We start from the raw sequence: 22,629 nt of genomic DNA, 5'->3' as shown, positions 1-22,629 counted from the left end.
GAAACAGCAGTGGTGGCCGCAGCAGGGGGATATTGGGTGGGAGTGGGGAGAGCCTGGTGTGCCAGTGGCAGTAGGGGTGTCCAGTGGGGGGGGGGGGGAGGGGTTGGGTGTTGGGGGTTGGATGTTGGGGGGGCTGAAAAAAAAGACAGACACTGCACTGGATGGATAATGGAGACGGGAGGGGGAACAGATGCAGGATGGATTCATGGTATGGAATGTTGCTACTTGTTGGGTTTTCTGATGGGTACTTGTGACCTGAATTGGCCGATGCTGGGCTAGATGGACCATTGGTCTCACCCAGTATGGCTGTTCTTATGTTCTGAGGTGACTCTGAAAAGAGCCCTTGGGGGCAGGCCCGGTGAAACCTGGACCTGGGGTGGCTCTGAAAGCCCTTGGAGTGGAGTAGGAACAGACAGAGGTAAGGCTGGAGGATGGGAAGGCATGCTGGAGACTAGGCTAGGCAAGTTGGAGATAAGGCAAGGCAGGCTGGAGAAGAGGCAAGGTAGGCAGGAGACGAGATGGGGTGGGGCAGTCTGGAACCAAGGTAGAATGCAAGGTGAGGCAGGGCAAAAACAAGGCAAGGCAGACACGAAGCAAGGCAGGGCTAAGCAAGCCAAGGCATGAGTGAACCTGCATGAGTTACATTGTATACAATGGAGAAACAGTAGAAGAAATTGATCTTGTGCATATTCATTCTGAATATCCTGAAAACCTGGCTAACTATGAGATCACCAGAACAGGTCTGGGATACCGTGCTATGGTGTTTCAGATGCTCTTTCAGAATCCCTGCAACTGAAACCCTTTCTTAACAATGGCAGTGTGGGAACAGGAGGCAAGTCTGCCCTGCAGTTCTGGTGCCTGCTGAAATATCACTGCTCAGTGCATTAATTAAATGTATTAACAGAAGACTACAATAATTTACATATCTTTAAAAATTCCTTTTCTAAAACCCTTAGAACTCTTTTCTATTTACAGCCTCCATGAATTTCTCTCACAGGGCTTAAAGATTAGCATCTGTATAATGATACTGCCATCTTGTGGACCAGTTGTGGAAATACATCTGGCAGCCTGACAATAAATTCTTTGGAAGGATACACAACAGTACTTATTTATTTTAGTTACATTTGTACCCCGTGCTTTCCCGCTCAATGCGGCTTACATGGGGCAATGGAGGGTTAAGTGACTTGCCCAGAGTCACAAGGAGCTGCCTGTGCTGGGAATTGAACTCAGTTCCTCAAGACCAAAGTCCACCACCCTAACCACTAGGCCACTCCTCCACTTCCCAAAGTGTGGGCCATGACCCCTCATGCCACATTTGGGATCATGACCTGGGCAGCACTACATAGGTGTGTCATTATGACACACTTTGCCGTGGCTTAGCATCTCTGTTTTAGGAGCCTATTTTATAAAGGCATATACGTATCTATGTTATAAAAAGCACAAAATAGGAATCTTCTGACATTTCACATAGGCCTCCTGTTATGAAATTGCCCTCTATGTGTATATGACTAGCTTTCCTGGGTTAAACCTTCTTCATCAAGGAAGTGGAGAATTTACTAAAGATCATATTGTCTGAACAAGTGAACTTCTCGTTGTTGTGCATGAGCTATGATTATTAATCCCTTTATAGAAATATGTTTACAGGATTTTGAGAGGTGTGGGAAAAGTTAGGGATGCAAACAAAGAGCAAAGATACTTACCTGCAGCAGGTATTATCCAAGGACAGCAGGACATTCATTCTCATATGTGGGTGATGTTATCCACGTCGCCCGGTGAGGAGCTTAAACAAGCTAGTATAGCTTTAAGAACATGCACGGCATCCCCACTGTGCATGCCCACCGCGAGAACGCAGGACCCTCAATACAATAGCATAGAAAACAACTCCAAAGGGGGGTGAGAGGGTATGTGAGAATGAATGGCCTGCTGTCCTCGGAGAATACCTACTACAGGTAAGTACGTTCACTTTCTGGCCAAGCAGGCCATTATCTCACATGTAAGAATCCCTAGCTACCAGGCTCATCAAAAACAACAACCATAGGTCAACTGGACCTTGCAATGGCAAGGGCAAAATAGTAATTAACCTGAAACTATACACACTGTGTGAGAGTGCAGCCTGGAACAGAACAAAATGGGCCAAGGAGGGTGGAACTGGATTCAAGACCTCAAACACAGCGATAGTAAGCACTAATTGCACTAAGGTGAACCCTTGAGATCAGACTCAGAAAAGTGTAGAAGGCATTCAAGCAGGCTCTGTGTAGGGCAAGAAACTGGATCTAGGGCCTTGCCCTCACACCAGACGGCAAACCTCCTCCACTTGAAAGAGGAACACTTCTTTGTGGAATCTTTCCATGAAGCCAGCAAGACCTTGGAGACACCTTCAGGAAGACACAAGGAAGCAAATGCTAAGCTCCAGGCTGGAAAGACAGAGACTGGAGGTTGGGATCCAGCTAAGGTACTTATCTTTAGCAGGTGTTCTCCAAGGATAGCAGGCTTTATATTCTCACAAGTGGGTGACGCCAACCTGCGTCACCCAGTCAGGGACTTGAAAGAGTATAAGTAGAGCTTTGTGGAGCGCGAGACACACTCCACCACGCATGCACACCTTGCCATCTGCCGCAAGAACATGATCTCCTAAGTTTAATACTAAAGCAAAAATAAAATAAAAATAACAAAGGAGACAACTCTAAGGGGAGGTGGGAGAGACTGTGAGAATATAAAGCCTGCTGTTCTCGAAGAACACCTGCTACAGGTAAGTAGTGCCTTATCTTTCTCCGAGGACAAGCAGGCTTATTTATTCTTACAAGTAGGGAATCCCTAGCATCCAGGCTCCCCAAAAACAACAAACATTGATTAATTGGGCCTCACAAAGGAAAGGACATAACATAGATTAATCTGAAACTACACACAATCTTAATGAGAGTGCAGCCTGGAACAGAGTAAAACGGGCCTAGGAGAGTGGAGTTGGATTCTACATCCCAAACAGATTCTTCTATACTGTCTGCCCAAACCAACTATCACGTTGGGTATTCTGCTGAAGGCAGTAGTGTGTTGTGAATGTGTCGACTGAAGACAACGTGGCAACCTTGCAAATTTCTTCAATAGAGGCTGGCTTCAAATGAGCTACCAACGCGGCCATGGCTCTGACATTATAAGCCATGATGTGACCCTGTAGGGCAAGCCCAGCCTGGGCATAAGTGAAAGAAATGCAATCTGTCAGCCAATTAGAAATGGTGCATTTCCCGATGGTGACCCCCATCCTGTTGGGATCAAAACTACTACTACTACTTTTTTTTTAAGCGAAGACGCGCAAGGGTCAACTTGAGGGGCACGAAACGGCGGCAAAATACGACCGTCCCGAGCGCGGACAAAAGAAGACTGATGAACATGAGCCGGTTCGGGCGGGAAGACGGCCGCGCATGCGCTGTGCACATGGGCACGTGAGAGCTAGCAAAGGCCTTTGCTAGTGAAGTTTCCGATTGGAGGGGCTGCCGTGGACGTCACCCATCAGTGAGAACAAGCAGCCTGCTTGTCCTTGGAGAAAGCTGGGTGTCGTCAGCATAAAGATGATACTGGAAGCCATGAGACGAGATCAGGGAGCCCAGGGAAGAGGTGTAGATAGAGAAAAGAAGGGGTCCAAGGACAGAACCCTGAGGGACTCCAACAGAGAGCGGGATAGGGGTGGAGGAAGAGCCATGAGAGTTTACTCTGAAGGTACGATGGGAGAGATAAGAGGAGAACCAGGAGAGGACAGAGCCCTGGAACCCAAAAGAGGACAGTGTGTCGAGAAGTAAATTGTGATTGACAGTGTCAAAAGCGGCGGATAGGTCGAGGAGAATGAGGATGGAGTAATGACCTTTGGATTTGGCGAGGAACAGGTCATTACAGACTTTGGCTAATGCCGTTTCTGTCGATTGAAGTGGGCGAAAGCGGATCGAGGATGGTATGAGAGGCGAGAAAATCAACGCAACAACTGTGAACGGCGCGCGTTCAAGTATTTTGGAGAGGAAGGGTAGGAGGGAGATGGGGCGGTAGTTGGAGGGATAGGTGGGGTCAAGTGAAGGTTTTTTGAGGAGAGGTGTGACAACAGCATGCTTGAAGGTGTCAGGGACAGTTGCGGTGGAGAGAGAGAGGTTAAGGATATGACAGATGGGAGGGGTGATAGTAGGAGAGACGGTGATAAGTAAGTTGGTGGGGATGGGGTCTGAGGAACAGGTGGTGCATTTCGAGGAGGAGAGAAGATGGGCGGTTTCCTCTTCGGTGATATCAGGAAAAGAGGAGAAGGAGGCCTGGGTTGATTGGTTGAGGGAGTGGGTGATAGGATGAAGAGGAGGAGAAGGTTTAGTGGTGAATTCGAGGTTGATCTTCTGGACCTTGTCGCGGAAGTAGACAGCCAGTGATTGAGGAGAGAGTGAGGGGGGGTGGGAGCGGAGGCACTTTGAGGAGGGAGTTGAGGGTGGCGAAGAGACGACGAGGGTTACATAGTAACATAGTAACATAGTAGATGACGGCAGAAAAAGACCTGCACGGTCCATCTAGTCTGCCCACGATAAACTCATATGTGTATACCTTACCTTGATTTGTACCTGTCTTTTTCAGGGCACAGACCGTATAAGTCTGTCCAGCAGTATTTCCCGCCTCCCAACCACCAGTCCCGCCTCCCATCACTGGCTCCGGCACAGACCCCGTATAAGTCTGCCCTCCCCCATCCTAGCCTTTCAACCAACAACCCCTCTTCCCCCTGCCACCCAATTTCAGCTAAGCTTCTGTGGATCCATTCTTTCTGCACAGGATTCCTTTATGCCTGTCCCACGCATGTTTGAATTCCGTTACTGTTTTCATCTCCACCCCCTCCCGCGGGAGGGCATTCCAAGCGTTCACCACCCTCTCTGTGAAGAAATACTTCCTGACATCTTTCCTGAGTCTGCCCCCCTTCAATCTCATTTCATGTCCTCTCTCGTTCTACCGCCTTCCCATCTCCGGAAAAGATTCGTTTGCGGATTAATACCTTTCAAATATTTGAACGTCTGTATCATATCACCCCTGTTCCTCCTTTCCTCCAGAGTATACATGTTCAGGTCAGCAAGTCTCTCTTCATACGTCTTGGAACGCATCTCCCATACCATCCTCGTAGGTTTTCTTTGCACCGCTTCCATTTTTTTAACATCCTTCGCAAGGTACGGCCTCCAAAACTGAACACAATACTCCAGGTGGGGCCTCACCAACGTCTTATACAGGGGCATTAAAACCTCCTTTCTTCTGCTGGTCACACCTCTCTCTATACAGCCTAGCAACCTTCTCGCTACGGCCACCGCCTTGTCGCACTGTTTCATTGCCTTCAGGTCCTCAGATACTATCACCCCAAGATCCCTCTCCCCGTCCGTGTCTATCAGGCTCTCCCCACCTAACACATACGCCTCCCTTGGATTTCTACTCCCTAAGTGCATCACTTTGCATTTCTTCGCATTGAATTTTAATTGCCAAACGTTAGACCATTTTTCCAGCTTCTTCAGATCTTTTTTCATGTTTTCCACTCCCTCCGGGGTGTCCACTCTGTTGCAAATCTTGGTGTCATCCGCAAAAAGGCAAACTTTACCTTGTAACCCTTCGGCAATGTCACTCACAAATATATTGAACAGAATGGGCCCCAGCACCGATCCCTGAGGCACTCCACTACTCACCTTTCCCTCCTCCGAGCGAACTCCATTCACTACCACCCTCTGGCGTCTGCCCGTCAACCAGTTCCTAATCCAGTTCACCACTTCGGGTCCTATCTTCAGCCCTTCTAGTTTATTCAAGAGACTCCTGTGGGGAACCGTGTCAAAAGCCTTGCTGAAATCTAAGTAGATGATGTCCATAGCACGTCCTTGATTTAATTCTCCTGTCACCCAGTCAAAGAATTCAATGAGATTCGTTTGGCACGATTTCCCTTTGGTGAAACCATGTTGTCTCGGATCTTGCAACTTATTGGCTTCCAGGAAATTCACTATCCTTTCCTTCAGCATGGCTTCCATTACTTTTCCAATAACCGAAGTGAGGCTTACCGGCCTGTAGTTTCCAGCTTCTTCCCTATCACCACTTTTGTGAAGAGGGACCACCTCCGCCATTCTCCAATCCCTCGGAACCTCTCCCGTCTCCAAGGATTTATTAAACAAATCTTTAAGAGGACCCGCCAGAACCTCTCTGAGTTCCCTCAGTATTCTGGGGTGGATCCCGTCCGGCCCCATAGCTTTGTCCACCTTTAGCTTTCCAAGTTGTTCATACTCTCTTCCGTGAACGGTGCTCTATCCACTTCATTTTCAGGTGTACTTTTGCCAGTCCCTCTCGGTCCTTCCCCAGGATTTTCTTCAGTAAAAACAGAACAAAAGTATCTATTTAGCAAATTGGCTTTTTCTTCATCATTTTCTACATAGCGTTTTGCTGTATCTTTTAGTCTCACAATCCCCTTTTTAGTCTTTCTCCTTTCACTAATATACCTGAAGAAGTTTTTGTCTCCCCTCCGTACATTTCTAGCCATTTGTTCTTCTGCTTGCGCCTTCGCCAGACGTACCTCTCTCTTGGCTTCTTTCAGTTTCATCCGGTATTCCTCCCCGTGTTCCTCTACTTGAGATTTTTTGTATTTCTGGAACGCTAACTCTTTAGCCTTTATTTTCTCAGCCACTTGCTTTGAGAACCGTATCGGTTTCCTTTTTCTCTTGCTTTTATTTACCCTCCTTACATAAAGGTCTGTGGCACTGTTTATTACTTTTTTCAGCTTGGACCACTGTCCTTCCACGTGTTGTGCGTTCTCGCAGCCCATCAGCTCCTTCCTCAGGTATTCCCCCATTTTGTTAAAGTCAGTTCACTTGAAGTCCAGGACTTTGAGTTTAGAGTGGCCGCTAACCACATGAGCCGTTCTATCAAAACAAACCGTTTAATGGTCACTGCTTCCCAGGTGCGCAGCCACTTGGACATTTGACACACTATCCCCATTCGTGAGCACCAGATCCAGCGTCGCTCCCTCCCTTGTGGGTTCCGTCACCATTTGTCTGAGCAGAGCACTTTGGAAAGCACCCACAATCTCTCTACTTCTTTCCGATTTCGCAGAAGGAACCTTCCAATCTACATCCGGCAGATTAAAATCTCCCAACAACAGAACCTCTCTTTTCTTCCCCAACTTCTGAATATCAGCGATCAGATCTTTATCCAGTTCCTCCAATTGTGTCGAGGGTCTGTAGACAACACCCACGTGGACCAAGGTTCTATCCTCTCTTTTTAAGGTGATCCATATCGCTTCTTCCTTTCCCCACTTCCCTGTCATTTCAGTTGCTGCGATATCATCTCTCACATACAGAGCTACTCCTCCACCTTTACGTCCCTCTCTATCCTTCCTAAAAAGATTATAGCCTGGTATGTTTACATCCCATTCATGGGAACCATTGAGCCATGTCTCTGTGACTGCAACTATGTCCAAGTCAGTCTCCAACATCAGGGCTTGAAGGTCATGAATTTTATTGCTTAGACTGTGAGCATTTGTGGTCATTGCTTTCCAACTACATTTCCTAGTATGTGTTTTGGGTTTAGTGATTTGTGAGTGTCTTTTCTCTTTGGGTACCTTCTCCTCTTTTTGTTCCCTCTTCCTTGCTTTTTCTTTTTCTTGTGCTTCAATTTTAGTTTCAGGAACATCACAGTGCTGTAGTGGAGCAAAAGAATTTTGTAGTGGCAACACTTGTGCGGGCGGATGCTTCTGTGTCACATGACGAATTCTGCCTGAGCCTACTCTGTGAGCCATCTGTTCCTTTGTGGTTTTATTCTCTGAGGCAGTGGTGAGAAGTTATGATTCTGCACAGTCCTATAAGTTGCTTTAATTGCATCTAATTCTTGCATTACTTTATAGAGCTCTTGTTTTAAAGTAGATAGCTGAAGACAGATAGGACAAGCTTTAAGTTTCCAGATGATTTGCCTTGAAACGAAAGCAGCACAATTATTGCAGAGAATAAAAGTCATCCTGATTGGTTGAAATGGGTATGAACAGGTGTACTATGTTGGAGTATCAGCCTGCAAGACTGCCTGTGTATGACTGAGGAGTAAAGTTAATGAGGTTTGGTTTGTCTATAAATGTGTGGAAAACCCTGGGGTGGGTGGGATTATAAGTCCCAAAGTGTCAGCTAAGTGCTGCTATCAAGGGAATTCTCTAGCTTAATGGACCCAAATGGTAGTGTCTGATCAAGGACCTTACAGTTTATTTTACTTTTAAAACTGCCCTAGATATTAATAACTTTCCTTTTAAATAAATCTAGATATTGCCAATAATTCTAGCAGTTTCAGCTATGTAAAAATGCCCCTCCCCTTTATCAGAGCTTGGCAGGAACAGAAAGAAAGAAAGACAGAAAGAGAGGTTTCCCAGTGCTAATTAAATTGATTAAGCAACAAGCCTTAAAAATTTAAGACAAAATATCAGGTAGTTTCTCACCTAAGCCAGTCAATTTGAGAAGTAAGGGATTTAGGGGTCAGAATAAACCTGTCCTTTTTGCAGGAGCTTGGTTCAGTCCCAGCACCTAAAGCCAGTCAATTTGAGAAGTAAGGGATTTAGGGGTCAGAATAAACCTGTCCTTTTTGCAGGAGCTTGGTTCAGTCCCAGTTAGAGCTGAGGGAATTAGTCAAGTGAGTGTAGTAGTCCTGTTTGGTGAGGAATAGGGAGGACTGGAAGGAGGATAGCATGAATTTGTAGCGAATGAAGTCAGTATGGGTGCGAGATTTCCTCCATAGGCGTTCAGCCGATCGGGAGCAGGAGCGAAGGTAACAGGTGCAAGGGTTAAGCCAGGGCTGGGGATTAGTGTGCCTTGTGGGACGGGAAACAGACGGTGCAAGGGTGTCTAGGGCGGAGGAGAGAGTGGCATTGTACCTGGAAACAGCCTTGTCGACGGACTCGGAGGACGTTATGGACGGGAGGAGATTGGAGATACTAGCGGATAAGGTGGGGGGGTCAACAGCCTGGAGATTCCTGGAGGTAGTGGTTAGTGTTGGGCGGGACTGAGGGGGAGGGTGATGAAGTGTGAAAGTGATCAGGTGATGATCAGAAATGGGAAGAGCAGAGACGCAGAGATTAGAGGGCGAAGGGCTGCGACTGAGGCAGAGTCATCGGGGGTGAGCCAGGTTTCGGTTAGGGCGAGCAGATGGAGGGAATGGGAGATGAAGAGATCATGGGTGAAGGTAAGTTTGTTGCAGATTGAGTGGGCATTCCACAGGGCACACGAGAAGGGGAGGGAGGAAGGGGGGAGGAGGGGAATGGAGATGAGATTGGAGATATCGCGGGAACATTTGCATAGATGAGACGAGGACGAGGACATGTGTGGTGGACCTGGGCTGGGATTGATGTCTCCCGCGGATAGCAGGAGAAGGAGCAAGAGAGAGCGGAGAAGGGTGGGGGAGGTAGGGCAACGAAGGCGCCGAAGGCGGGATGCGCAGAGGAGGAATGGGGAAGGGTTCATGGCAGGAAGGAGGTGGAGGTTGAGAGCTAGGAAGGAGGAGGAGGACAGTAGGGATGGTGAGGTGGTGGGGGATAGGGGTAGGCAGGGTATTGCAGTAGTGGGCAGGACGGGGGGGGGATGGGTAGTGAGTTCGTGTGATAAACAGCGGAGGGAGGGGGAAGAGATTGGGGAGGGATAGGGCGAGGAATAGAATGTGAAAGGGGGCCATAGGTAGTGAGAGAGGTAGGGAGTGAGTGAGCAGGCAAGTTGGACAAGCTGGTGGGGTGGAGCAAGCTGATGCAGATGGGCTGGAAGCTGGATCAGGCGGGCTGGAGCAAGCTGATGCAGATGAACTGGATTGAGCAGTGGAAGCTGGATCAGGTTGACTGGAGCAAGCAGGATTAGGCGGGCTGGAGCAGCAGGAGCAGAAGGCTGGAGAGCTGGATCAGGCTGACTGGAGCAAACTGGATTAGGCGGGCTGGAACGGCAGGAGCAGGTGGCTGGAACAAGCAGGAGGAGCTGGTTCCGACGGAGGCTGGAGCAGATGGACTGGGACGAGCAGGAAGAGCTGGATCAGGCGGGCTGGAGCAAGCTGGATTAGGCGGGCTGAAACAGCTGGAGAGGCTGGAACGAGCAGGGAGAAGCTGGATCAGGCGGACTGGAGCAGGCTGGATTAGGTGGGCTGGAACAGCAGGAGCAGGTGGCTGGAACAAGCAGGAAGAGCTGGATCCGACGGGGGCTGGAGTAGGTGGACTGGGACGAGCAGGAAGAGCTGGATCCGACGGATGCTGGAGCAGGTGGACTGGGACGAGCAGGGGGAGCTGGATCAGGTGGGCTGGAGCAACCAGGATTAGGCGGGCTGGAACAGCTGGAGAAGCTGGAACGAGCAGGGAGAAGCTGGATCAGGCGGACTGGAGCAAGCTGGATTAGGCGGGCTGGAACAGCTGGAACAGGTGGCTGGAACAAGCAGGAAGAAGCTGGATCCGACGGACTGGAACAACAAAAACCTTTCACTCCCTTTAAGATCCTATGTGCTTGTCCCCATCTTTCTTGAATTCAGATACAGTTGTCATCTTCGTCACATCCACTGGGAGGCTGTTCCATGGACCTTTCTTTAATCCAGTTGGTCCCTTCCTTTGTCAGCAACACAGCGGATAGCACCATTGGTGCAAACGAGAACAAAAGAAACAAAAAGCTGGGCGGACTGTATGTAGGGCCTGGTCCACTCCATGTAGTACTCTAGCGCTCTCTTGCAATCCAAGGTGTGCAAGCTGCTTTTGCCAGGATGGGCATGAGATCGGGGAAAGAATGTTGGCAAGACAATCGACTGGTTCAGATGGAACTCCGACACTGCCTTCGGCAAGAACTTAGGGTGAATGTGGAAGACTACTCTGTTGTGATGAAACTTAGTATAAGGTGCATCCACTACCTAGGCCTGAAGCTCACTGACCCTATGAGCTGAAATAACAGCCACAAAGAAAACGATCTTCCAGGTCAAGGATGTCAGATGGCAGGAATTCAGTGGCTCAAAAGGAGCTTTCATCAGTTGGGTGAGAATGACGTTGAGATCCCATGACACAGGCGGAGGTTTGACAGGGGGCTTTGATAAAAGCAAACCTGTCATGAAGCGAACAACTAGAGGCCGTCTAGAGATGGGCTTACCTTCTACAAGCTTATGATAAGCACTAATTGCACTAAGGTGAACCCTTATGGAGTTGGTCTTGAGACCAGACTCAGATAGGTGTAGAAGGTATTGAAACAGGGTCTGTGTAAGGCAAGCAAAGGGATCTAGGGCCTTGCTCTCATACTAGAAGGCAAATCTCCTCTATTTGAAAGAATAGCACCTCTTAGTGGAGTCTTTCCTGGAAGCCAGCAAGACCTGGGAAACACCCTCCAAAAGACCCAAGGAAGCAAATTCTAGGCTCTCAACATCCAAGTTGTGAGAGCCAGAGACTGGAGGTTGGGATGTAGAAGTGACCCCTCATTGTGCATGAAGAAGGTCAGAAAACATTCCAATCTCTATGGTTCTTCAGAGGATAATTCCAGAAGAAGAGGGAACCATATCTGCTGCGGCCAGTACTGTGCAATCAAAATCATAGATCCATGGTCTTGCTTGAGTTTCAACAAAGTTTTTACTGCTAGAGGTATGGGAGGATACGCATACAGAAGACCTGTACCCCAGCTGAGGAGGAGGGCATCTGACGCTAGTCTGTCGTGGGCCTGAAACCTGGAACAGAACTGAGGGAACCTGTGGTTGTTCTGAGTGGCAAAAAGTTCCACCGAGGGGGTGCCCCAAGCTCGGAAAATCCTGCGGGCTATGCCCATATTGAGAGACCACTTGAGTGGCTGCATTATCCTTCTCAGTCTGTCAGCTAGGGTATTGTTTTTTGCCCGCCAGATAAGTAGCTCAAAGGAACATGGAACCAAAAGGTAACAGAATGCAAAAGTCCCACGAGGACAATAGTGATGCACAAAAGAGTGGGGAATGGAGGAAGGCTGGACAAACCACAGGGTCAATGAGATTACAATTTATTGCCATGATATGTATCAAACAGGATAACATAAAATCAATACTTTGGTCTGTCCAGCCTTGCTTCATTTCCCACTCTTTTATGCACCACTTGATGGATCATGCCATGGTGGCAAGCCCAATGCCACATCTGGAAGGCCTCCTGACAAAGAGGGTGTGATCCGGTGCCCCCCTGTTTGGTGTAATACATTGCAACCTGATTGTCTGTTTGTATGAGTACAATTTGATGAGACAGCCAATCTCTGAAAGCCTTTAGAGTGTTTCAGATCACCTGGAACTCCAGGAGATTGATCTTAAGATTCGTTTCCTGGGTGGACCAAACACCTTGGGTTTGAAGCCCATTAACATGAGCACCCCCCCCCCCCTCCCCATCCCAGAAGAGATGCATCCATCGTCACCACTTTTTTGTGGCTGAAGAATTTGGAATGGAAGTCCCAGAGTCAAATTGGATCGAATGGTCCACCACTGAAGAAAGAGTACAAGCTCTGTGGACACTTGAATGACATCTTCCAGGCTCCCTATCCATTCAGCTGATCTCATGTGAAGACGTGTCATGGATGTAACATACATTGTGGAAGCCATGTGGCCCAACATTTGCCGAGCTGTGACCTGCTGAGAGGCTTGAAATTTGGAAGTGAGTGCGACAAGAGTGTCCGTTCTCATCTCCAGAAGGTGGGCCTGAACCTTCTGTGTATCAAGCAGGACTCCTATGAATTCCAATCTCTAGACAAATGAAAAATGAACTTGTAGAGCTACTGCTAGTAATATGCAAACCATCCCTAAAATCAGGTGAGGTACCAGAAGACTGGCCAATGTAATGCCGATATTTTAAAAAGGTTCCAGAGGAGATCCAGGAAATTATAGACCGGTGAGTCTGACGTCAGTGCCGGGCAAAATGGTAGAGGCTATTATTAAGAATAAAATTACAGAGCACATACAAAAACATGGGCTCATGAGACAAAGTCAGCATGGATTTAGTGACGGGAGGTCTTGCCTCACCAATCTACTGCATTTTTTTTGAGAGGGTGAACAAACATGTGGACAACGGGGAGCCGGTGGATATTGTGTATCTGGATTTTCAGAAGGCGTTTGACAAAGTGCCTCATGAAAGACTCCAGAGGAAACTGGAGAGTCATGGGATCGGAGGTAGGGTATTATTGTGGATTAAGAGCTGGTTAAAAGCTAGGAAGCAGAGAGTAGGGTTGAATAGTCAGTTTTCTCAATGGAGAAGGGTAGTTAGTGGGGTCCCTCAGGGGTCTGTGCTGGGACCGCTGCTTTTTAATATATTAATAAATAATCTGGAGATGGGAGTAACTAGTGAGGTAATTAAATTCGCAGATGACACAAAGTTATTCAGGGTCATCAAGTCTCAGAAGGAGTGTGAAAGATTACAGGAGGACCTTGCGAGACTAGGAGATTGGGCGTCCAAATGGCAGATGAAGTTCAATGTTGACAAGTGCAAAGTGATGCATGTGGGAAAGAGGAACCCGAATTACAGCTATGTCATGCAAGGTTCCACGTAAGTGCAAAGTGATGCATGTGGGAAAGAGGAACCCGAATTACAGCTATGTCATGCAAGGTTCCACGTAAGGAGTTACAGACCTAGAAAGGGATCTGGGAGTCATCGTGGATAAGACGTTGAAAACTTCTGCTCAGTGTGCTGCGGCGGCACAGAATGTTGAGTATTATTAGGAAAGGGATGAAAAACAAACACACGGATGTTATAATGCCGTTGTATCGCTCCATGGTAAGACCGCACCTCGAGTACTGTGTTCAGTTCTGGTCACCGCACCTCAAAAAAGATATAAAGGAATTGGAGAAGGTGCAGAGAAGTGCAATGAAAATGGTAAAAGGGATGGGAGGACTTCCCTATGAGGAAAGGCTAAGACGGTTAGGGCTCTTCAGCTTGGAGAAGAGGTGGCTGAGGGGTGATATGATAGAAGTCTACAAAATAATGAGTGGAATGGAGCGGACAGATGTGAAGCGTTTGTTTACACTTTCTAACAATAATAGAACCAGGGGACATAAGATGAAGCTAGAATGTGGTAGAATTAAAACAAATAGGAGAAAGTTTTTCTTTACTCAGCGCGTAGTTAGACTCTGGAACTCGTTGCCAGAAAATGTAGTGACAGCAGTTGGCATTGCTGAGTTTAAAGGGGGTTTGGACAGATTCCTGAAGGAAAAGTCCATTGAACATTATTAATTTAAAATTTGTTTTGTTTGGATTTTTGCCGGGTTCTTGAGGCCTGGATTGGCCACTGTCGGAGACAGGATGCTGGGCTTGATGGACCCTTGGTCTTTTCCCAGTATGGCGGTGCTTATGTTCTTATGACAAGGCGAAAACGGGACTTGGGGTAGTTTAAAATGAACCCTAGTAGCTCAAGCACCCAAATAGTCATTCACATGGACTCCTGAGCTCCATCTGCTGCTTTTCACCAGCCAACTGTCGAGATATGGGAACACATGGACTCCCAGTCTGCATAGTGATGCTGCAACTACTGCTAGACATTTGGTAAGACCCTAGGAGCTGATGCGAGGCCAAAACGCACCACGCAGTAATGAAAGTGATGTGTTCCCAGCCAAAATCGAAGATACGTCCGTTGGGCTGGAATTCCAGTCCAGTCAAGCCAAGTCCATTCCAGCATTTGATTCCAGCCCAGTCAAGCCAAGCTTGTTCCAGTATCTGACTCTAGCCAAGCCAAGTGAATCCTGAATCCTGCCTAGTCTTGCTTGGGGGGGTTTGCCTCCTGCTGCTGCTCGCCGACAGAAGGCCAAGGGCTCATGTTGTTCCAGAGTTCACGCCTGGTTGACCAAAGCCTGGGAACATGACACCAAGGCATAGTCCCTGGAACTATTGGTTCTATTCAGAGCGGATTCTACCACCATGGAATTGTGAGGCAACTGAGGCTTATCAAAACCAGGTGCACTGTGGATCCGATACTGGGTGTCGATCTCCTTGGGCATGACCGGGACTGACAGAGGGGACTCCCAGCTCCTAACGAGGTCTTCCTGGAGTACCTCATGGAAAGGACAGTCACAGCCTCCCTAGGAAGAGATGTGTAGTCCAGATCCTCGAGCATCTTGGCCCTGGGCTCGTCCTCCACTTCCAAAGGAAAGGGAATAGCATCAGCCATTTCCTTAACAAAAGAAGGGATGGCTTTCCGGAGGAGACTTTCTCCTTTCAGGTGAAGGGGAGAGTTCAGAGGGAATTCCATAGGACTAATCAGAGGAAAAGTACCTTGAATCCTACTCTGAATCCCATGAGCGCTCCACTTCTGTGTCACACAATACCTCCTGATGGGAGTGTCAAGACAGAACCTCGATGTGGAGGAACCATGCCCTCAAGAATGGCATCAAGAAGTCAGTTCCAACTTTTGGCTGCAAAATTGGAGTTACAACAGTCTTCGAGTCCAAAAGGAAATTAAATGCATAGGATCATAAAAAACATATTTTACTGAATTTACTTTCAATACACATTTGCAGGGGAAATTCAACCAAAACAAGCCACCCATTTGTACGACCCGGAGACGAAGTTTAAGAAAAAGTTGGCGCCTCTTTTGGATTACTCTAGCAATATCTGGAAATACTGTAATCTTATAGTGCATAAAGAATTCTTCTCTATGCCGAAAAAATTGTCTTAGTATCCAGTCTCGATCAGGTTGTAATACAAAAGTCACTATTAAAGTTGCAGGTTTAGAGCCCAAATCATCATCTTCAAGCATTTGTGTAAGATTCAAAGTGTCAAAAGAAACATCAGCTCCTTCAGCAATAGGTTGATTGGTATTCTTCTTTTTGTATGGTGATAAATAATATATATTAGAGACCGGAGGGGTAAGCTTGCTCAGGAATCTTCAATATCTCCGATAAGTATTTTTTAAAGGTTATAAGAGGAGCAATTGAAGGCATTTTAGGAAAATTTATCAAACGCAATGTTTTGACCCTCTGTTGGTTCTCCAAATTTTCAATCTTATATTCAAATTTACATGAGTTTGTTGAAGAGAATATATATTACTAGTATTAGATTCAATGTTTTTCTCCATTTTGTTTCCAACACAGAGATTTTTTCTGAAGGAATCTGAGTATACTAGATGACAGATATTAATTTTGGGGAAAATGAGGTTTACAAACCCAAAAGAGTTTCCCATATAGTGTCTAAGGTGATAGTTAGTGGTTTTGCAGGCAGAAAAGACTTACTAAGAGAAGTAATTTCAGTTGGAATTTCACCCAAAGGCTGTCTCTCCTCTGCAGCTTCAGAGTCTACCAGAATGCCGACTCTTTCCTGTGCCTTGCTCTTCTGAATGGAAAGACCTGACGGGTTAATGCTGTGACCCTACCCTGCTACAGGAAGCACTCCTTGGACGTCAATGCAAGGGATTTCCTGATCACTTCGCAGCTCCACTGCCGGCATGAGCAGAGGCCTCCAAATGTCGGGGCTGAGAGAGGTTTCAGCCTCAAGTTGGAGGAGCAGGTCACCTCCCACCGCACCCTCCAACAGCGAGGAGTCCAGTCCCAAGGAACGTCCGAGTGCAGCAAAATGGTCCATCGGTCCCACCACAGGTATTGCTGGTGTAGCGGGGCCAACATGCTGCTTACCCCTCCTTTTAGGCATGAGGGAGCAGGAAAATATGTCTCAATTCTAATGAGCAAAGGTAGGGAACAGAACCGCTTGGCTGCATTCTCTTCACGGCGCCATCTTGTTCTCCCGCCTTGTTATTATTATTGTTACTATGACTATTATTATTATTATTATTAAATTAGTTGTCTAGGCTTTAATATTAATTAGACTATTGCAACTTGCTCTTTGTGGAATGTACTAATACTTCTTTAAAGAGATTGCAGACCCTGCAAAATGTGGCAGTTCAGCTGGGTCTTTCAGCAAAGAAATTTGATAACATAACCCCATTATTGATCACAGCCCATTGGCTTCAAGAATTTATTTTAAAGCCAGTATAATTGTTTTTAAAAGATTATATGGATTAGTTCCTCAGTATATGGGCTGTGTCAGCATTAGCACACAGCAACCACAAGCACAGCATAGTATACAAGGGGGTTTATTCATATTCAAACCATCATTCCCTTGGGGATGAATATGAAAGAATGAATAGGATGAATGGATCACGTGTGAAATAATGGGAAAGTGAGCACGAGCACACCATAACCCAAAGGGAAGTACAACATGGAGTAGGTCATATGTATTTCAATTTTCTCTATCACTTTCATCTTTAGGACTGAAACATATAAGATCAGCGCCTCAGTTATAGTGGGGTGTTTAACTTACTTGATACGCAGCCTGGGTAAGAACGAGGTACCTAATTATATATATTTCATTGTAACATTTATGTATGAATATATGGTTGAATTCCTTATTTGAAAGGGTTTAATAAGTCTGTCAATACTGAAAAAGGTCCAGGTTGACTTAGCTGTATGTATTTATTATTTATTTATTGCATTTGTATCCCACATTTTCCCACCTCTTTGCAGGCTCAATGTGGCTTACAATACATCATGAATAGTGGAAATATATTAGAAAATAGACATTTAGTGTTACAGAAGGATCTTGGGTAACATGATAATGATAAAACATGATAGTAGTATAACAAGCAGATATTATAAGACAGTGCAGAATATATGTGGAGGAGTTGTGTATGTTCACATTGGTTGATCTTTGTGGTATGCCTTGTTAAAGAGATAGGTCTTCAGCAGTTTGCGGAAGTTCATTAGTTCGTCAATCGTTTTTAAGTTGTGCGGTAATGCATTCCATAACTGTGTGCTCAAGTAGGTAAAGTTTGATGCGTGCATTAGTTTGTATTTTAGACCTTTGCAGTTAGGGAAGTGCAGATTGAGGAATGTGCGGGATGATCTTTTGGCATTCCTGGGTGGTAGGTCTATCAGGTCTGACATGTAGGCTGGTGCTTCTCCGTGGATGATTTTGTGGACTAGGGAGCATATTTTGAACATGATGCGTTCTTTAAATGGGAGCCAATGCAGTTTTTCTCATAGAGGTTTAGCACTTTCATATTTTGTTTTACCAAATATGAGTTTAGCTGCAGTGTTCTGGGCTGTTTGAAGTTTCTTGATTATTTGCTCTTTGCAGCCGGCGTATAGCGCGTTGCAGTAGTCTAGGTGACTGAGCACCATTGATTGTACTGGGTTACGGAAAACAGTCCTTGGGAAGAAAGATCTTACTCTTTTTAATTTCCACATTGAGTGGATCATCTTCTTGGTTGTGTTTTTCACGTGGCTCTCGAGTGTTAGGTGTCGATCGATGGTAACACAAGGAGGTTAGTCTTCTATTTTTATGAATATTATTTTGATTATATTCTTCTTAGAAAGTCCTTTTTATTATTATTTTTTATATACACTCTCCTCTTTTTCTTTTATATAATTTTTCTTTTGCAGATTCAATGTTTTCATTTCAGTATCTAATCACAAGGCCAGTCCTTTTTACATTTTTTCAAACACCTATGTATGTATATTTGTACTCATCATTTAATGTGATTCTGAGGCTAATGGTATTTTTTCTTTTACATTTCATATTTTTGTTTACACTGTTTACAAATTAAGTATGTTTCTATCTGCATCAGCATGGTGATTATTTTGGATATTTTGTTATTTGGTTTTTGATATCCTATACATGTTCCATTTCAATATATTATTTGGTGTACACATTGTTCATGTATTTATTTATTGTTTTTGTGTTTATAGACTCCTGATGTAGGCCTATCTGGCCGAAACACAATGTTGTATCGAGTCAATTTTTATGTGTAATTGTTTTATTATCATTTGTTTGGAAATTAATAAACGCTGGTTATTTTAATTTTAGTTTGGTTCCAAACTTTGGATAGCCTGGCTTTTATATTCCCACCTTTTTTGTTTTTGTCTGAACACAAGGAGGTGGAACATTTAATGTGCTCTGATAGTTCCCTTGTGACACTACCGCATATTCCTTTTGGGATATAATGTTTGGAATGGGTATGGACTGAGTACATTAATACACAATATAAAATTTTACTTTTTGGATCTCTGCATAGAGATGATAGTGATGATTTTTGTAAATTTATTTTGAGATGTAGTAGGAGTTAAAATTTAATGCCAAGAAGTGCAGAGTGATGCATTTGGGGTGTAGAAACCCAAAAGAGAGATACCAAATAGGAGGGGAGAGATTAGTAAGATCGACTCATGGAGGATTACCGGATGAAAATGAAAGAAGCCAAGAGAGAGATAGGACTGGCAAAAGCGCAAGCGGAAGAACAAATGGCTAGAAATGTAAGGAGGGGTGACAAAAATTTCTTCAGGTATATTAGTGAAAGGAGAATGACTAAAAAGGGAATTGTGAGACTAAAAGATACTGCAAACCGCTATGTGGAAAATGATGAAGAAAAAGCAAATTTGCTAAATAGATACTTTTGTTCTGTTTTCACAAAGGAAAATCCTGGAGAAGGACCGCGATGGACTGGAAATAATACAATTGAGAATGAAGTGGATAGAGCACCGTTCACAGAAGAAAGTGTGTATCAACAACTTGAAAAGCTAAAGGTGGACAAAGCCATGGGACCGGACGGGATCCACCCCAGGATATTGAGGGAGCTCAGAGAGGTTTTGGCGGGTCCTCTTAAAGATTTGTTTAATATATCCTTGCAGAAGGGAAAGGTTCCGAGGGATTGGAGAACAGCGGAGGTGGTTCCTCTTCACAAAAGTGGTGATAGGGAAGAAGCTGGAAACTACAGGCCGGTAAGCCTCACTTCGGTTATTGGAAAAGTAATGGAAACGATGCTGAAGGAAAGGATAGTGAATTTTCTGGAAGCCAATAAGTTGCAAGATCCGAGACAATTATTGCTCATTAACATCAATTAATAGCACATGTAACTGCCACTTTCCTCGCTAAGCATAAAGTTTTGCTTTTGGGCGTTTCCAACTGCACCAACTGCACTCCGTTGCAGAAACGAATAAAGTTGACGGGGGCGTGTCGGAGGCATGGTGGAGGCGGAACTGGGGCGTGGTTATAGCCAATTATTGCTCATTAACATCAATTAATAGCACATGTAACTGCCACTTTCCTCGCTAAGCATAAAGTTTTGCACACAAGTTTATAGAATTAGGGAGATTATGCATAGACTTCATGTTTACTGCTAAACAGCTGGATCGTCAAGCCTAGTTCTTCAGTAAGAACAAAAGTACTGTCTCCTGGGCTACCCTTCCACAAGTTCTATTTATCTTCTCACCTCCAAGACCTCTTTGCGCATGTCCACGATGCGGAACCAGTCCGTGAGCTGGGGGAACCCTTCCAGCTCAGTGCTCCGTTCCTGTAGGGCCACCTTCTGTTTGCAGGACAGCTGATGGCTGAAGTATCTCACCAGTTTGCTCTGAAATAAAGAGGATATACAAGAGATAGAGACTTTTAGCTAAATTGGAACAAACACTGGAGAACATTTGGAACCTGCATCAAAAATATTAAACCTTACTGTGAAGTATAATGCAACTAAGCATCCACAAAATTTGTAATCAAGTTTCCACTGATGCCACAAGATGATCACCATGTGAGTCTTTATCATGACACATCTCCCTAGAATATATTTAATTTTAATAAAAGTGGATGGAAGAACTTGGGATAGACATTTTGAGATAACTCTTATTGTCATTTTTATGTGTAAAATAATGTTTTCTGATCAGAAATGGGTGCTTATAAAATTGTCCAGAGCATAGGCACATGAAAGTATGAGGTAATAATGCACAGCATGAACTCTGACATGTAGTTTGGGTGGAGCAGGGAGGGAGTTACAAGATATGAGCTTATGTTATAAAATACACATATAACCAGGCACACCTAGGCAGAATAGTTACCACTGCTTCAGGCAGAGGCCTAAATGAGGGTGTCACATGCCAAATGCGAGTGGCTTGGCATGTCTGCATGCCCTCTCTGCTGCACCCCACATTCACAGATCCAGCATGCCCTCTCTGCTACCCCCCAAATACACAAATAGACCCAGCGTGCCCTCTCTGCTGCCCCCCCCCCACACACAGACTTAGCATGACCTCTTTGCTGCCCCACTCACACACATAAGACTCAGCATGCCCTCTCTGTTGCACCACACACACACACAGATCCAGTATGCCCTCTCTGCTGTCCCCCCCACACACACACATAGACCCATCATGCCCTCTCTGCTGCCCCACCACACACACGCATGCACAAAAATAGATCCAGCATGCCCTCCCTGCTGCCCCACACACATACATGGACCCAGTATGCCCTCTCTGCTGCTCCCCTCCCCCCCCCAACACACAGATAGACTCAGCATGCCCCTTCTGTTGCATCCCTCCCCCCTCAATCATGTCTTTTTTCATCCAAGGAATGTTATTTGAGCCTCCTTCACCTCCACATCAAACAAATATATGCAAAGTGCCTCTTACCAACTGATGGGGAGGATTCAATGGGGATTTAAAGCATCTCTGCAAGATCCCGCTTAAACAGTTTTCTGGGCACCAAGCCTGAACCCAAATGTCTTTCAAAGTTCTCCTTTTGCTCCATTTTCCTGTTAATTTGATCTTATCTTATATCATGGCAGTGTTCACCAGTCTGATGTTCCTCACATTGTTTTCCAACACCCCCCCCCCCACACACACACACACACACACACCGCGTGAACCTTCAAACTTCAGATTTCTCTTCTTTACAGTGCTGGCACTACAGCGGTATACCTAGACCACCTGAGATTTTCTCCAGAGTGCACCCTTTGACCAGTCCTGCCCAAGAGGAAACGGGAAGTTCAGTCACAGGGGATGAGAAAAGTTGGTTCTCTAAATGGAGAAAGGTGAATAGTGGAATGCTGCAAGGATCTGCACTGCAACCGGTGCTTTTTAATATATTTATAAATGATCTGGAAATGGGAACGAGTGAGGTGATCAAAATTGCAGATGACACACAACTATTCAAAGTTGCTGAATCGCATATAGACTACAAGAAAGTGCAGGAGGACTTGGGAGGCTGGAATACCAGACATCCAACTGGCAGAGTAAATTTTAATGTGGACAAGAACAAAGAGATGTACATTGGGAAGAATAACCCAAATTACAGCTGCTTTATATAATGCTAGATTCCACATTAGAAGTCACCAGTCAGCAAAAGGATTTAGGGGTTATCATAAAATGTTAGGAATTATTAAGAAAGGAATAGAGAATAAAACAAAGAATATTATAATGCCTCTGTATTGCTCCGTGGCAGTGCTTCTCTACTAGTGTGTGTGGACCAGACCGCTATTAAATGGACTTGGAAAAATTCCGCATTTTTAGGTATAACTTGTCTGGAATGTTTTTACGTTTGGGGAGCGTGCCAGGTGCCCTTGACCTGGATTGGCCACTGTCGGTGACAGGATGCTGGGCTAGATGGACCTTTGGTCTTTCCCAGTATGGCACTACTTATGTACTTATGTACTTATCTGGGAGGTGTGTCACCAAAAATTTGACAGAGAGCACATTTATGATTTCGTTAACAATTCTGTATGTTGCAGGTTGGAGAGATTAAGAACAAGGACGTCAGGTACTTGAAATCTCCATTACTACTCCCTAGTTCTATCACTAGCCCCAACTGGAAATGTTGCTGTCCTCTGACACATCGCTCTCCTCTACCCTGGCATCATACAGACCCCGGTGTTG

The 22,629-nt window shown here is 45.5% G+C and overlaps 1 protein-coding gene across 1 annotated transcript in view; it reads right to left on the bottom strand.

Annotated features, from left to right (window-relative positions):
* Positions 1-22,629, bottom strand: part of LOC115480048 (kinase suppressor of Ras 2-like) — a 577,290-nt gene that overhangs the window by 468,217 nt on the left and 86,444 nt on the right. The window contains exon 2 of the mRNA XM_030218456.1: positions 20,199-20,339. Coding sequence (XP_030074316.1) covers positions 20,199-20,339 — 141 coding nt within the window. The remainder of the gene's footprint in view (positions 1-20,198; positions 20,340-22,629) is intronic.

The sequence above is a fragment of the Microcaecilia unicolor genome, chromosome 11 (genome assembly GCF_901765095.1).
Source record: "Microcaecilia unicolor chromosome 11, aMicUni1.1, whole genome shotgun sequence".
Lineage (NCBI taxonomy): Eukaryota > Metazoa > Chordata > Amphibia > Gymnophiona > Siphonopidae > Microcaecilia > Microcaecilia unicolor.
This window is presented reverse-complemented; position numbering and strand designations above follow the sequence as displayed.